This window comes from Passer montanus, unplaced genomic scaffold (genome assembly GCF_014805655.1).
Source record: "Passer montanus isolate IOZ18808 unplaced genomic scaffold, ASM1480565v1 scaffold71, whole genome shotgun sequence".
Classification (NCBI taxonomy): domain Eukaryota; kingdom Metazoa; phylum Chordata; class Aves; order Passeriformes; family Passeridae; genus Passer; species Passer montanus.
This window is the reverse complement of record NW_024372259.1, coordinates 3,259,700-3,272,796: the sequence shown is the minus strand read 5'-3', so window position 1 is coordinate 3,272,796 and position 13,097 is coordinate 3,259,700. Positions and strand designations below refer to the sequence as shown.

The 13,097-nt window shown below is 41.3% G+C and overlaps 1 protein-coding gene across 2 annotated transcripts; it reads left to right on the top strand.

Moving 5' to 3' along the window:
• Nucleotides 1-5,951: 5,951 nt before the first annotated feature.
• On the top strand, nucleotides 5,952-12,725 carry SELE (selectin E). 2 transcript variants are annotated; one of them, XM_039730283.1, is made up of 12 exons: nucleotides 5,952-6,085; nucleotides 6,333-6,405; nucleotides 6,830-7,216; nucleotides 7,557-7,664; nucleotides 7,784-7,969; nucleotides 8,680-8,865; nucleotides 8,965-9,150; nucleotides 9,553-9,738; nucleotides 10,729-10,836; nucleotides 11,155-11,176; nucleotides 11,287-11,358; nucleotides 11,718-12,725. In XM_039730283.1, exons 2-11 carry the CDS (start codon nucleotides 6,369-6,371, stop codon nucleotides 11,342-11,344), a joined length of 1,464 nt encoding a protein of 487 aa, XP_039586217.1. In that variant the 5' UTR covers nucleotides 5,952-6,085; nucleotides 6,333-6,368; the 3' UTR covers nucleotides 11,345-11,358; nucleotides 11,718-12,725. The 2 variants fall into 2 exon arrangements, 1 of the variants encoding a protein (XP_039586217.1); XR_005629966.1 differs by lacking the exon at nucleotides 11,718-12,725 and having other exon boundaries at nucleotides 10,729-11,176; nucleotides 11,287-11,318.
• Nucleotides 12,726-13,097: the final 372 nt, after the last annotated feature.

Sequence of the window (13,097 nt, the reverse complement as noted above, 5' to 3'; positions counted from 1 at the left end):
TGGTGATGGACCTTTCATGATTGTTGTATTTGTTATAATGAATGTTGTATTTAATGATTGCTCTTGACTACTGCTGTAGGTAAGGACTCAAATGTTAAATACTGTGTCCACTGATGTGTAAAAATGATGTACCTGAAGCTGAACTTGAGCACTGAAGAGAACAGACCTGAAGCTTGGAATCCATAAACTGATGGTGAAATGCATTAGTAAGGAAGTGAAGCTGCTGCATCTCCTTCCTTTTTTTGTAGCCTCTTCCTCCTGATACAGCAAATGAAGACTGGTGGGTCATGTCAGATATCCAGTGCTGCTGATAAGCTCACGTGCTCTCTGATAAGTTAACACAATATTTTAATGGAACAGAGCTAGGCAGGAGCTATGCAAAGAATCTAAAACAAAAACTGTATCTCATGATGACCACTTTTACAGCCTCAACCACCTACTTATCTCCTAATCCCAAAGCTTGCTCTCATTCCTCTCACTTGCCAAAAGCTGTATCTGTGCTGTTCCTCAGAGCCAGCATCTCCTGTCAGTGTCACTTCTGGGACATCTCCCTGCTGAGACCATGGGGCGGCTGTGGAACAGAGCTGGACAGTAAATGAACAGCCAGTGCATGCATTATATACTTATTCTTTCTATCTGTACCTGAAGGGTGGCAAGGCTGCAAGAGCTTCTCTGCCACAATTTCCGATGTGGCAGTCATATTTTCTGGAAAAATCCCTTTGCCCAAGATTCTTCTCCTGGGAAGCCTCAGAGAAAAAGGAAAACAATATTATCTCATTTGCTTCTCCTGTGTTTTGCTGCTTTGGAATGTGGTTGGAGATTGTTTATCCAACAGGTGATTGTTTCATTGGTTTCATGTGAATTGTTTTGACTTAATGGCCAATTATGGTCAAGCTGTGTCGAGGCTCTGGAAAGAGTCACGAGTTTTCATTGTTATCTTTTTATCCTTCTGTCTGTGTCCTTTCTGTATTCTTTAGTATAGTTTAGTATAGTATTCTTTAATATAATATAGTATCATAAAATAATAAATTAGCCTTCTAAGAACATGGAGTCAGATTCATCATTCTTCCCTTCATCTGGGAACCCCGCAAATACAATATTCCAACAGTGGAATTAAAAAGAATCAAGTTCTGCATGGGATCAGTCCCACTTGCAGGCAGCCAGTGTGTGATGTTAAGGCCAGTCCTACTTTTATCTTGGCTTGAGGTGTGAGTTGTTTCCTCTCCTCATTGGTTCTGTTTCATGTTTCAATGCTCTGAATCACACCTGGCCAGTGCGAGTGACCCCCAGCCTCAGGTTGAATTCTTCAATGTGTATTTTTGCCTGTTTGGAGGAAATTGAGCACTATGAGTCACATCAGAATTCCCGAAAAGACAAGTGGAGATAAGATTTTCTGACTCCTGGGGTTCCACTCCAGACAGAGTGGAGACTGCCTTAGGCAGCCTTGAGAAATTCCAATGTCTTTGTCCTGCCTTTTTAGCTGTTGCATTGCCTACCTTATTCACACTTAATCAGACACAGAGGCTGAGGGATGAGTATGTTTTCAGAAATTATCTTTTCTTCCTATCTGGACCTCAGGGAAAACTTGTGCTTTAAACCCTTTGTCTCTTAATTTCTAAAGAATTAAGTGTTGCATATTCCTCTCCAAACAGGAAACACCTTCACTACTGGCACTAGAACTCCTTTTCCCCCCTCCAGGCTGGCTAAATCTCTTACTTTTCCTCTCCTAGTATTGCTGTGGGTGAAGCTGGAGGTTGTTCCACTATTTCAAAATTTCAAGTGGTTCTATGACTCTTTACCATGGGACAAAAGTCCATTATGCAAAGCACTTTGAAATAAATACTTATCAAGTGTTTTAATTTAGGAATGACGAAATTATCTTCTGGGAGAGATGGAACTGGATTACTCAGAGGCACTTAAAGCTCTCTTTTTGTCTGTTGATATGTAAATGCAGATGCAATATTGTAGATAAAGAACCAGTCTTTAAAAAGGACGTGGGAAATTAATCTCTGTCTTTTTCTATATATACTAATGTACATCTATATACTCTGTTTACCTGGGATCCCACCACATTCTGTATTTGTCTTGGATTTGTGATTTCTTCAAGTCCAACAGAGTTTCAGATAAAGCAAAATGAATTTTCACTGCATTAAATTTTCTTGAGATACTGATGGAGATACTAAAAAAATTATTCTCAAACAAAAATTCAGAATTTCCCAACAGAAAGGCATTTTCTACAAAACCCATGCTACAAAAGCCATGTTTTAGCAATTCATGGCCTCTGGAAAACTTTTAATTGAAAGTTTGTCCTACCAATCAATCCACCACTACTTGTTATGCACCAAGTGGATGTGAATCTTTGTTGATCACGTGCCTCCTAAGTTCTCTAAAACACCTTTTGGGTTTTAGAAGTTTGTAAAGATTTCTTTCCTCCAGCACCCCTTTTTACAGTGGGGTGCGAATAGAAGAGTTCTCTTGGACAGACAGGGCTCTTTGAAAATCTGCCCTTTGAGTAGTGATTCCGTCCCTTGTGTGCTCATTTTATGGTGATTTCAGCTAAGCATTGTTTCACTTGTTTCCTCATAAGAATGTCTCATGGGACGATATAAAAAAATCTTAATTATAACAAACCACAGTGCACTATTGTTTCTTTATTACTGACAGAGCCTTGAGGCACAAGCCAGGTTGATCTGCCAGGAACAGATCAATCACATCAATGTCAGCCGTTCTTGACAGCCTAGCTGATTTTTCAATGGTTTTCTTTAACATTTTTCAATGTTCTAGTGTCTTTTCTAGGTGCTCACATGGAAGGCCCGGCTTCTAATTACCTTGATCTTCTTTTCTCAGATACAGAGAGGCAATATTTGCTTCTTGTCCACCTTTTTACACCTTCTTGCTCATTCTCAAAGTTAATTACTGAGGGTTTGGATCTTTTAACTGTAGCTTGATTGGTTGTAACCAACCTAAACAGTCTTCACTCCATAATCCAACCTGTTCTCTTTTCCCACACTACTGCAGTGAATATTAACTTTCCTTGATATACAAAGAAATAACATTTGGCATGTCCTCTGTCAATTGCTGTCCTTTAAATGGCAGACCTGGCTGGATTTTATTTGTTTTATTCCTAATATGTTTATATAGCCCTTTCTAACCCCTTATGTTTCATGGTGGCCTCCTAAGTGAACCTTTCAACTGGAAAATTAGCTCTGGCTACATAATTGTCAGTGCACCTCTGTTTGTAAGGGAAAAGAGGTGATCTGGAGTGTTCCCTATAAAAAGCTGGGCCTTCACTTGTGCAAATGAAATTCTGGAGTGTATAGGAACAGGAAGTGTTCAACATTTCTAAAAACTTGTTAGAGTCTCCTGTTTTTCTGGCAGAGAGGAATTGTATTAATTTTAAGGAACTACATCTGTAGAATAAGAAGAGAGCCACAGCTTCATCCAGCTCTATACAGCACAAGAAACAAGGATCTTACATTCCCAAATCAATTGGCAAAAGATTAAAAAAGCATGAATGTGAAATAACTTTGAGAAGAGAATAAATAAGTAACACAGAAATCAGAAATGGCATTTTTAGCTTGATTATCTCCAATTCAACCTAAGAAACTGTATCACAGGTATTTTCCCTGAAATATAAATGTAGTTTAGCATCCAGTATAAGCTTTAGCTCATAGGAATCTCAGTCCCCCTGAAATTTTTAAGTGCCTTTGACTTTTAATAATGAGGTTTTAACTTCTATTGTGGGGTTTTGAGAATGATTTTCAGGCTTTCTTTTTTCCTGAAAATTTTGCCTTCATCTTCCAGTACCTTATAGGGAAATAAGAATATAATCAGTGGATAGCAGAATTCCCTGGGAAAAACCAAAAAGAGCCCCGTGGCAATGATGCACAAGGGAATACAGCCAACAAAAAGAAACAAGTCTTTTTTTAGGCTGGAGTTTTTACAAGCATATTGCTTGTAAGCTTGGTGTTTTGTTATTTTTTGTGGGGCTTTCTTTATCTGCTGCAGACAAGAGGTCTCAGACAGCCCCTGCAAAGGAAGACTGCTTTAAACTATGAAATAAGCCCTTCCTTCCTCCGGAGATTCCACTGGCAAATGAATTCTGATGAAGTTTCCTCAGAGCTCTCTTCAGAGTTTCTGCCATGACAAGGATGAGTGCTTACCAGTAGGAAGCTCATTAAATGACTTGAGAAAGGGAATCTCCAGGAAAAGGCGTAGCATTTTCTGCCTTTGGGTGTCTGGGAGCATAAAAATTCTCCTGGAGTTGTCTATAAATTTTCTGTGCATACAGTTGTAACAGGCTGATCAATGTTTAAGACAATTAAAAAAAAAAACAAACAAACAAAAAAACCCCCAAATCAAAAAAACAAAAAAACAAAAAAACCCCCCTGCCCTATCAAGACTGATTAACATTAGTTTGTAGTAGAATAGTGTTAAAATTAGGCCCTGCTTCATAACGTGCTGTACAGGTGCATTAAAATGCGAGCTGCTGTCTGTGTCCTTCAGGTAGTAAAGCTTCCTAGCAGAGAAGGGCTGGCAAACAGGACGAGTTTTCATTGCCAGTTTGAGGCTAAATAAACAGCAGCCCTGCTCTGATGCTGCCTGGAAGCCTCAGGCTGTCTGCTGCTTCTAAGCAAGGCTTGCTCAGAGCAGCCAAAAGCTAACCTCAGCTTCCCAGAGTTTCTTGATTGTCCATTTGTGTTTCTAGCTCTGTTAGGAAGTGTTCCTGTGAATATTTGTAGGCAGAGGAACACTTTCTAGCAGGTGTGAACGCCTGCTAGGAAGTGTTCCTCTGCCTACAAATATTCAGTGTGTTGTTTTTAATCCTCAGTCTCTTCAGTAAATGACTTGCTTCCTAAGACTTTGTTGCAATTTCCAGTCAACTCTCCAGATTTGTTAGTAACTGAGGCTGTTTTAGAACATACTCTTTATTCCATGTTCTTTTCTGAGATAATTTCTCTGATGGGCAGAGATCTTTGGCTACTTGGCAGATCTTTCTTTTTTTGTGAAAAAATTGGGTGATACCATTGATGTTAGCTTGGAATCCAGAAGCCATTGATTTTTATTCTGCAAGAACAGGCTGAGCCTCCAAAATCAGAGCTCCAACATGCCCTGTATAAACTCATACTATGCTTTACAGATATGAATTAGGTGCTACCCTGTGCCCTCCTATTGCTGCCAGCACTTGTTGAGTCCTTTGCACGTTCAGCCTCATTAAATCCCATCCATAACAGTGAAGCTTTATGCAGCAGTATAATTAATTGGGGTATACACAATAAATGTGCATGAATTCCTAGGGTATTGCCTTGTCCATATTATATTATATTATATTATATTATATTATATTATATTATATTATATTATGCACCTGTTCAGGTGCTGTAACTCTGTTGAGATCAGGACATTGAAGATTATGGCCCAAGGACTCTTCGAAGCAAGGTCCACGTTTCAAGCTTGACTGCTACAAGTGAACCTGGATTGTGAGGAGTTACAGCAATACAGGGGATGACAAACCTGACCACAAATGAGAGCTCTGCACAGCTGAGATCCATAAGGAAGGGCTTGTCCTGTACTGCAGTTCCCATTTTTATCCAGCTTGGTTAACCAGCTTTGAGTGTTGGTGCCTTTCCTACCGACATATCAGAACTGACACCTCCTTACTGCAAAACATGCCAGGTGAAATATTGGAATCTGCTTATTCATGCATTTAATTCCATCTAATTGTCGTCCTCCTCCTCCTTGATATCCTGGAATTGTGTGTTTCTGTCAGTAAAAGTTGGTCATGTGGCACTTGGCACTCTGTCAGCACAGCGCGTCTCTCTGGGAGGGTTAATCTGGCAAGGGGAAACATCCGTCCTGACGTGTGGGAGGCCCAGATCCTGGGATTTTCCAAGAAATTGTTTTCCATGCGGAATTTCCAGTCTCGTGGCGGACAGGCTGGTTGAGGGAATAAAAGGCAGAGCATTTCAGAGTCCAGGCACTTGGAGCTGAACTTGATTTTCAAGGCTGAATTCATCCACTTAGCCACAGTCTCTGGAAAGCAGCGCAGAGGAATTCTGTCATCAGGACACTGCAGCTACAAAATGTGAGTAGAAATGGTCTCTGCTATTCTGTTTCACTGCCCACCTAAAGGAGAACTGGAAATCTGTGTTCATCTTCCTTAAAAACTGCTTACATTTTAAAGTATCTTGATATTAAAAACAGTTTTTAAATTAATAATTTGTGGAAATTCTACTTGTTTAAAAGTACATAGCAAAAATTGCATAACAGTAGTTTATATGGATTTTTGACTCATTTGTTTTTTACAAATGTGTTTCTTTGATTTCTCATAGCCATCTGCTTGAAAGATAGAGAAAACTCTCAGAAACATGATTTGCTTGCAGTTCCTTTCTCTTCTTACCTATGGTAAGTGTGTATTTGTCTGTGTAGAAAATTAGTGGAATGGCAATATTAGTGTGACTGTTCTCTTTGAGCTCAGCATCAAAGAGAATTTTTGAACCTGCCCTAATTAACTTGAGGCTGTGTTCACACAGAAGAACCTCTGGATGCAATGGCACATTTTCCCTGCTTGCCTGTCAAAGCCATAATTGGCTCCTATAGTCTCAAAGCTTTGTTTGATCAGAAGTCAAGTACAGGCTGAAGTCCTGTACTTGAAGCTGACTTGCCTGGTTTGAAGCTTGCCAGGTGATTGTTTATAAAATAATTACCACTAGTTTTTATTTGTCAGATACTGACAAATTTGCAGTATTTATAGAGCTTAAATGTCCTCTTCTAGAGAGAGAGGAGGGGAGAAGTCAGACACCAACTTTTGGATATCTTCTCATTCTAGGACTTACAGTGCTGCAGGGGGTGAATGGGTGGACATACCATTATTCAGACACAAACATGACCTACAGGGAAGCAGAGCTGTGGTGCAGAAAGAAGTATACTAACCTGGTTGCCATCCAGAACAAGGAGGAAATCAAGCATCTCAATGCCTTCTTACCCTTCAATCCGGGTTACTACTGGATTGGAATCAGAAAAGTTAATGGTGTGTGGACCTGGACTGGAACTAACAAAGAACTGACAGAAGAAGCAAGAAACTGGGCTTCAGGGGAGCCAAATGGCAAAGGGAACAACGAGGACTGCGTTGAGATCTACATCAAAAGAGGGAAGGATGATGGCAAATGGAACGATGAGCAGTGTGAGAAGAAGAAGGTCGCCTTGTGCTACACAGGTACAGAGTGATAAAGGTCACTCCAGTGTGACCCTGGGGAGCTGAGGTGGTGGCTGGGATGAGTTGTTTAACTTCATCTAATATTTACCTCAGAACAAGTGGTCTTGGAGTTTCCAGCCAGCAGAATCCTTTTGCTGTAAGCTAGTCTGTAAAAGGTGTGCATTTCAGAAATTCTGCTGTGAAATGAGAGGATAATCCTAAATACCAAACCCTCTGATTTTCTTTTGCTATACAAAGAACTTGTTTAGTGTCAGAAAGATAAACAAAGTGCTACCCAGGTTTTCTTAGTGGCTGTTGTTGATTCTTTCATAATTTTCTTTATTCTTTTTTTTTTTTCCAGCTTCTTGCAACCCATCTCTCTGCAGTGGCCATGGAGAATGCATAGAGACTATCAACAACCACACCTGCCATTGCAACCCTGGCTTCTATGGGCCTGAATGCGAGTTTGGTAAGATTATTTCATCCTGCTTTTTGACTAATTCATGCTAGTTAGTGTTCAGTTTGGCTTCTTGATTTACCTGCTCAGCCAAAGAGACTGACTGTGTACCTTCTTGTGCTTCTTTGAAGTTAAGGGTTGTGATTCACTAAAGAAACCTGATCATGGAAGCCTCGAGTGCCACCATCCATTGGGGGACTTCAGCTACAACTCATCCTGCAAAGTGCAGTGTGAGGAGGGCTATGAGCTGACTGCACTGGAGTCTGTCCACTGTACCTCTTCTGGGATCTGGTCTGCCCCCCTTGCAGCATGCAAAGGTGAGCTTGTTGCATTGCACTGCACACCTCAGGCAGTAGGTACAAATGGAAGTTTGGTCAATTCCTCTGTAACACATTACGTGGTGTAGCTGCTATTTTATTTCAGCACAGAGGTCTCTGATCCTGAGGAGGTGAAATGAGTAGGATGAATGTTCTGGCCTTGTTCCTTGCAGGGAAAGACTTTTCCAACTCTTAGGTGGAAACAGGGAATTGAGATGACCTAGCTGTGAGACTGCTCTCAACAGACCAGTTACTCCTGACTGTAGGAATCATTTTCTGAGGTGTTTGGCTTAGAACGAGATATTTTTCTAAGCAAATAAAAGCAACAAAGGTCACTCAGCAGCAGTCAAAATAGGGAAATTTTGGATTGTAAATAGTTGCTGTCATGAGCTGCAGATGAATTAACAGTCTTGCCTGAAGAGCCAGTTTCTCATTTCAAAATATTTCTCCAAGCAGCAGTCAAAGTAGGGAAATTTTGGATTGTAAATAGTTGCTGTCATGACCTGCAGATGAATTAAGTCTTGCCTGAAGAGCCAGTATCCCATTTAAAAATATTTCTCTGTCTGTCTGGTTTCTGAGATGGTGGCAAAGTAGACCCCTTTCTAAAGCTGCTCCTGTTTAGTGGATGTGTTGCTAAGTTTCGGAAAAGAAAAAAAACTTTTAATGGTTTGTTGCAAGCTAAGCTCTGTGCTGTCTCTTGTGCCTTTCAGCTGTGACCTGTCCTGCCTTGGAAATGCCTGCCCACGGAGCTGTGAACTGCTCCCATCCCTCGGTGCAGCTCACCTGGGGAACCACCTGCGAGTTCACCTGTGAGGAGGGATTTACCCTGACAGGACCAGCTACACTGCAGTGCGGCTCTTCAGGGGCCTGGGACAGGCAGCAGCCAACGTGTGCAGGTAATTTCCTTTGCCCAGCGAGCCGCCAGGGCTGCCAGCCCTGCCGTGGTGCTGTCCTGAAGCTCCTGTGCTGATGGCTGTGTGCTCCCTGTGCTGCAGCTGTGCGGTGCCAGGCTGTCCCGCGGCCAGCAGAAGGCTCGGTGAGCTGTGACCACGCTCCTGCAGAGCTCACCTCCGGCTCCCGCTGTGATTTCCAGTGCGCCGAGGGGTTTGTGCTGGAGGGCTCAGCCAGCACGGAGTGCACGGCACAGGGACAATGGTCAGAGCCGGTGCCCAAGTGCAAAGGTAAGGCTGTTGGAAATTGCAGTTTTCTGGTCACTGGGGAACACACAGAAATCCATATTCCTGTAGGGCCCTGGCTCCAAACTAAACTCTGCTCCCATATTTTCAGCCGTGCCTTGGAATGCCTACTCATGGCTCTGAGCAGCTCCCATCCCAAAGTCAAATAAAAATAAATTTGAAAATTTATTGTACATCTTTGTAAATTTGCAAATAAATTTGAAAATAAATTGTACATCTACTAGTGCAAAAAATTGAACCAAAGACAGGAAAGCCCTTAGTTGTGCAAGCAAACCATGGGAAATTATATAGGAATTCCACTGTTTGTTTGCTTGGAACCTCTTGATTTGTTTTCTTGCATACTTCATTGCTCTACAGCAGGAATAACCATATCTTCTTGTGTTTCAGTCATACAGTGTGAACCACTGAGCTCTCCTGAGAAAGGCTCCATGGATTGCTCCCACGGGGCTGGGATGTTCACCTACAACACCTCCTGCCACTTCAGCTGCCTTGAAGGATGGAGTCTCAATGGCTCTCGTGTTCTCCAGTGCAGCCACTCAGGAAACTGGAGTGCCAGCCTGCCCACATGTGAAGGTATTTTGCCTGTGAGCAGCCACAGGGAGGTGGCACTGTGTTTTTAGTCAGATGAGGTGTGGAAGGGTAGTAGTGGTGGTAATAGCAACCAGTGAGCTAGAACATGTAGAGAAGTCCATGAATTCAAAATCCCAACAAAATCACTCATGCTTGAAAATAGAAGAGGGGAAAATCCTAAAAGATCTTGGTGGAAAATGTTGATTTCTTATATATAAAAAACCCCTGCAACCAGATTTTAGTTCTTTCTGTTTGATTTTTAAACAAAATATTCCTCACTATGGGCTTTTTTCCATGTGAATAGAGAAAAAAAGCATTTCTAGACAAACAGAACCTTGTGGGGAAATCTGCACTCATAAATCTGGTCCTTAGTGGAAAATTTTATAGGTTTTTTGATTTGGTGTGATTGTTTCTTGGATGGACTCCTCAGCCAAAAGACCTCACAGAGCTTTTCTCTCAGAGGCTTCAGTTTCAAAGGACAGAAGCTCAGCCTTGCCTTCTCATTCAAGGCAGTAAGAACTCTGTCACTGCCCTCAGCTGGAGCACCCCTGGCCTGCCTGGAATGCTTTTGCTTGAGGTCCTAAAAGCTCAATTCCATTTTAATTTGCTTGAACAGAATTTAAATCCTTGAATAATTTCATTGATCTCAGCAGGATTGCTCAAAGAGAAAGATAGCACACAGGGAGTTAAAATATGAACTGCAACATGAAAAATAAGAGAAGCACAAATTGCTGTGCAAGGCTGGAAGTTAGAAACAGACCCTGGTGTAGGGAGCTTCTTGCCTCGCCAGTTTGGCAATGGATGGGGTAATTTTTAGTATTCAGCTTTTTACCTTGTGTACTGGAACTATCCTGTTTCAACAAGAGAAAACTTCAGTGTTACAAGCTGCACTTCTGGTTCCTCTTGAAGAGCATAAGGAAAGGGGAGAAGGAGAGAGGGCTTCAAAGACCACCTGTGCCCCTTGATCTCACTGAAATCTTTTCATCCTTTCAGCCTCTGACCAAGCCAGCTACATCTCTGTGGGCATAGCAGCCACTTCTGCCTCTCTGCTGTCCACAGCATCATTCCTCCTTTGGCTTGCACGGCGCTTCCGGAGAAAAGGTGAGCACTTGCTCTGGCTCCACTGCTTTATTTATCTTCCTGAAAAGGTTTCAGTGGAAAAAAACAAACAAACAAACAAACAAAACCCCAAAAAAACCCAAAACCTCCAGAGCACTACACCTTGGTTGTTGAAAAAGTGGTAATTCCCATACTTAGATAAATTCCAAAATTGTTTTCAAGAACCCTCCATGTATGCCATGTTTGGCTTTTGAATGGACGTCTGAAAAAGGAAAAAAATAGTCGACCCCAAATATTTAGACAACAAGAATTAGGGCTTTTGTCTTGAAATACTAATACCTTTTTTTATTCTTCTTGCAGCAAAGAAGTTTATTCCTTTCAGGTAAGTTGTGTCTCAAAAAAGCAACATGAAAAAACCACTGCCATCACTTTGCTAAAATCCATTTGATAAAAACCTTTGTCACTAAAGTACTTTTCAATTTTGTTTCATAGGAACTGGCAGGAAACAGCCAGTGAAGGTAGTTTCCAAAGTGCTGGCGAGAATGTCTAACTCAGGTGCTTCAGGTAAGCACATGTGATGGCTTCACTCACAAATTCTCTTCCTTTTAATCACACAAGCAATCAATCAGAGCTGCTAATTGCTGTACAGTTGCTGACACAGCAATATGTGCTTTGGGACACCTAATATGCATCTTGGCATTGCATGGCAGTTCCTAACAAGACTGATGGATTTATTGCTGTAGAAATGGTTGTTCAGCTCCTGAAGGATGGTTGTGCTTAGCATTCTGTCCAGCTGCAAATGGCATTAGGAACACTTTTGTGCAGTTCTGCTACCTGCTGCATACAAAATTCCTCTGAGATGAGAGCAAACACAAACCTCTGCCAGTTTTCTGATTTATGGAGGAATTTTGTTCTCTCCGCAGGAATTGCAGCCACCTTCACTTACATCTCAGATTTCTGGAGAATGAAACTGCCTGCAAATCAGCAGCTGTCCAGATGTTTTTACCTTTTGCTGACAAGATGATTGACCTTGTGTATGATTCAGAAATCTTGAACTCAAGCTGTCTGGTATTTCCATTGAAGACAAACACAGAACTCTGGCCTTGTGGCCAAATCCTGCCTACATTCAGCCATGTAGTTACCCTGAACTGGGAGCTTGCCACCTCCTGTCCAGGTGGTGAGTAAACCGTGCACTGCTGCCTAAAAAGGAGGCTGGTTCCTCCTCTGCTCCACTCAAAGGTACCGAGGTGAGGTGAAGCCATGCATTATTTCACATCACTTACTACCCTGCTGGAAGTGTTTCCTCTGGAGTCACAGGGGTTATGCTTGCAGAAAAAGAAGAATCAGGATGGAAAAATATTCACTGAGCAGCTTTGAAACTGTTGATCTGGTTTGTGGAAGTCAGTTTATTTTCAGATGTCCTAGTCAATAGATATGCCTGCAGTGATATGGGCAATTATTTGGATTTCTGCTGCATATCCCAGAAAATTTAGATGCCTTTAAAAAAAAATATAACAGCACTAGGAACCATAGTGCTTACACAGTGTACTTTGGTTTCTGAACACAGCAGGAAGATCTGAAATTCTCATCCCTGTGGGATTCTGTACCGTAATATGTGTATATACATATGTATTTATTTGAGCAGCTTTTACTGTGGATATTTCTGTGCTCTTAACTGTACATGTGTTGTAAAATACTTGTTCTTGAGTAGGTCTTTGGCTGTTGATCAGTTGATCAGAATTTATTTGAAACTAAACTGGAAGTGTTTGTAAGGATTGCATGCCTGCATAATGTTTACAAATGAAATGGAAGATTGAGATTTGTATGTTTATGTATTGAAAGTATGGGGTTTTTTTAGCTGTTAAAAGTCTTCAAATGAGACTCTCTTTTAATTTATGTTTAAGTTATGATTATAAATTAAAAATCTCTCATTTAACCTGATATGTATTGTCCTATTTGTAACATTTTTTAAATAAAATGTTTTCAATTTAACACTCCCTATTTGTAAGTGTGAATAATTTAAATTATTTGGGTCAGCCCTGTGACTTCAACAGAAGAATGTGAGGGTAGGGAAAATACTGGCTAAAAGCAAGGCTGTCCATTACTGGAGAATCACAGAAGCACTGGGGTGGAAGAGACCTTTAAGATCATCAAGTCTGCCCCATGCCCTAACACCAGCTCAATTAAACCACGGCGCTGAGTGCCACAACCAATCCTTTTTTAAACACATCCAGGGATGGTGACTCCACCTCCTCCCAGGGCAGACCATTCCAGTACTTTATCACTCTTTCAATAAAAAAAAC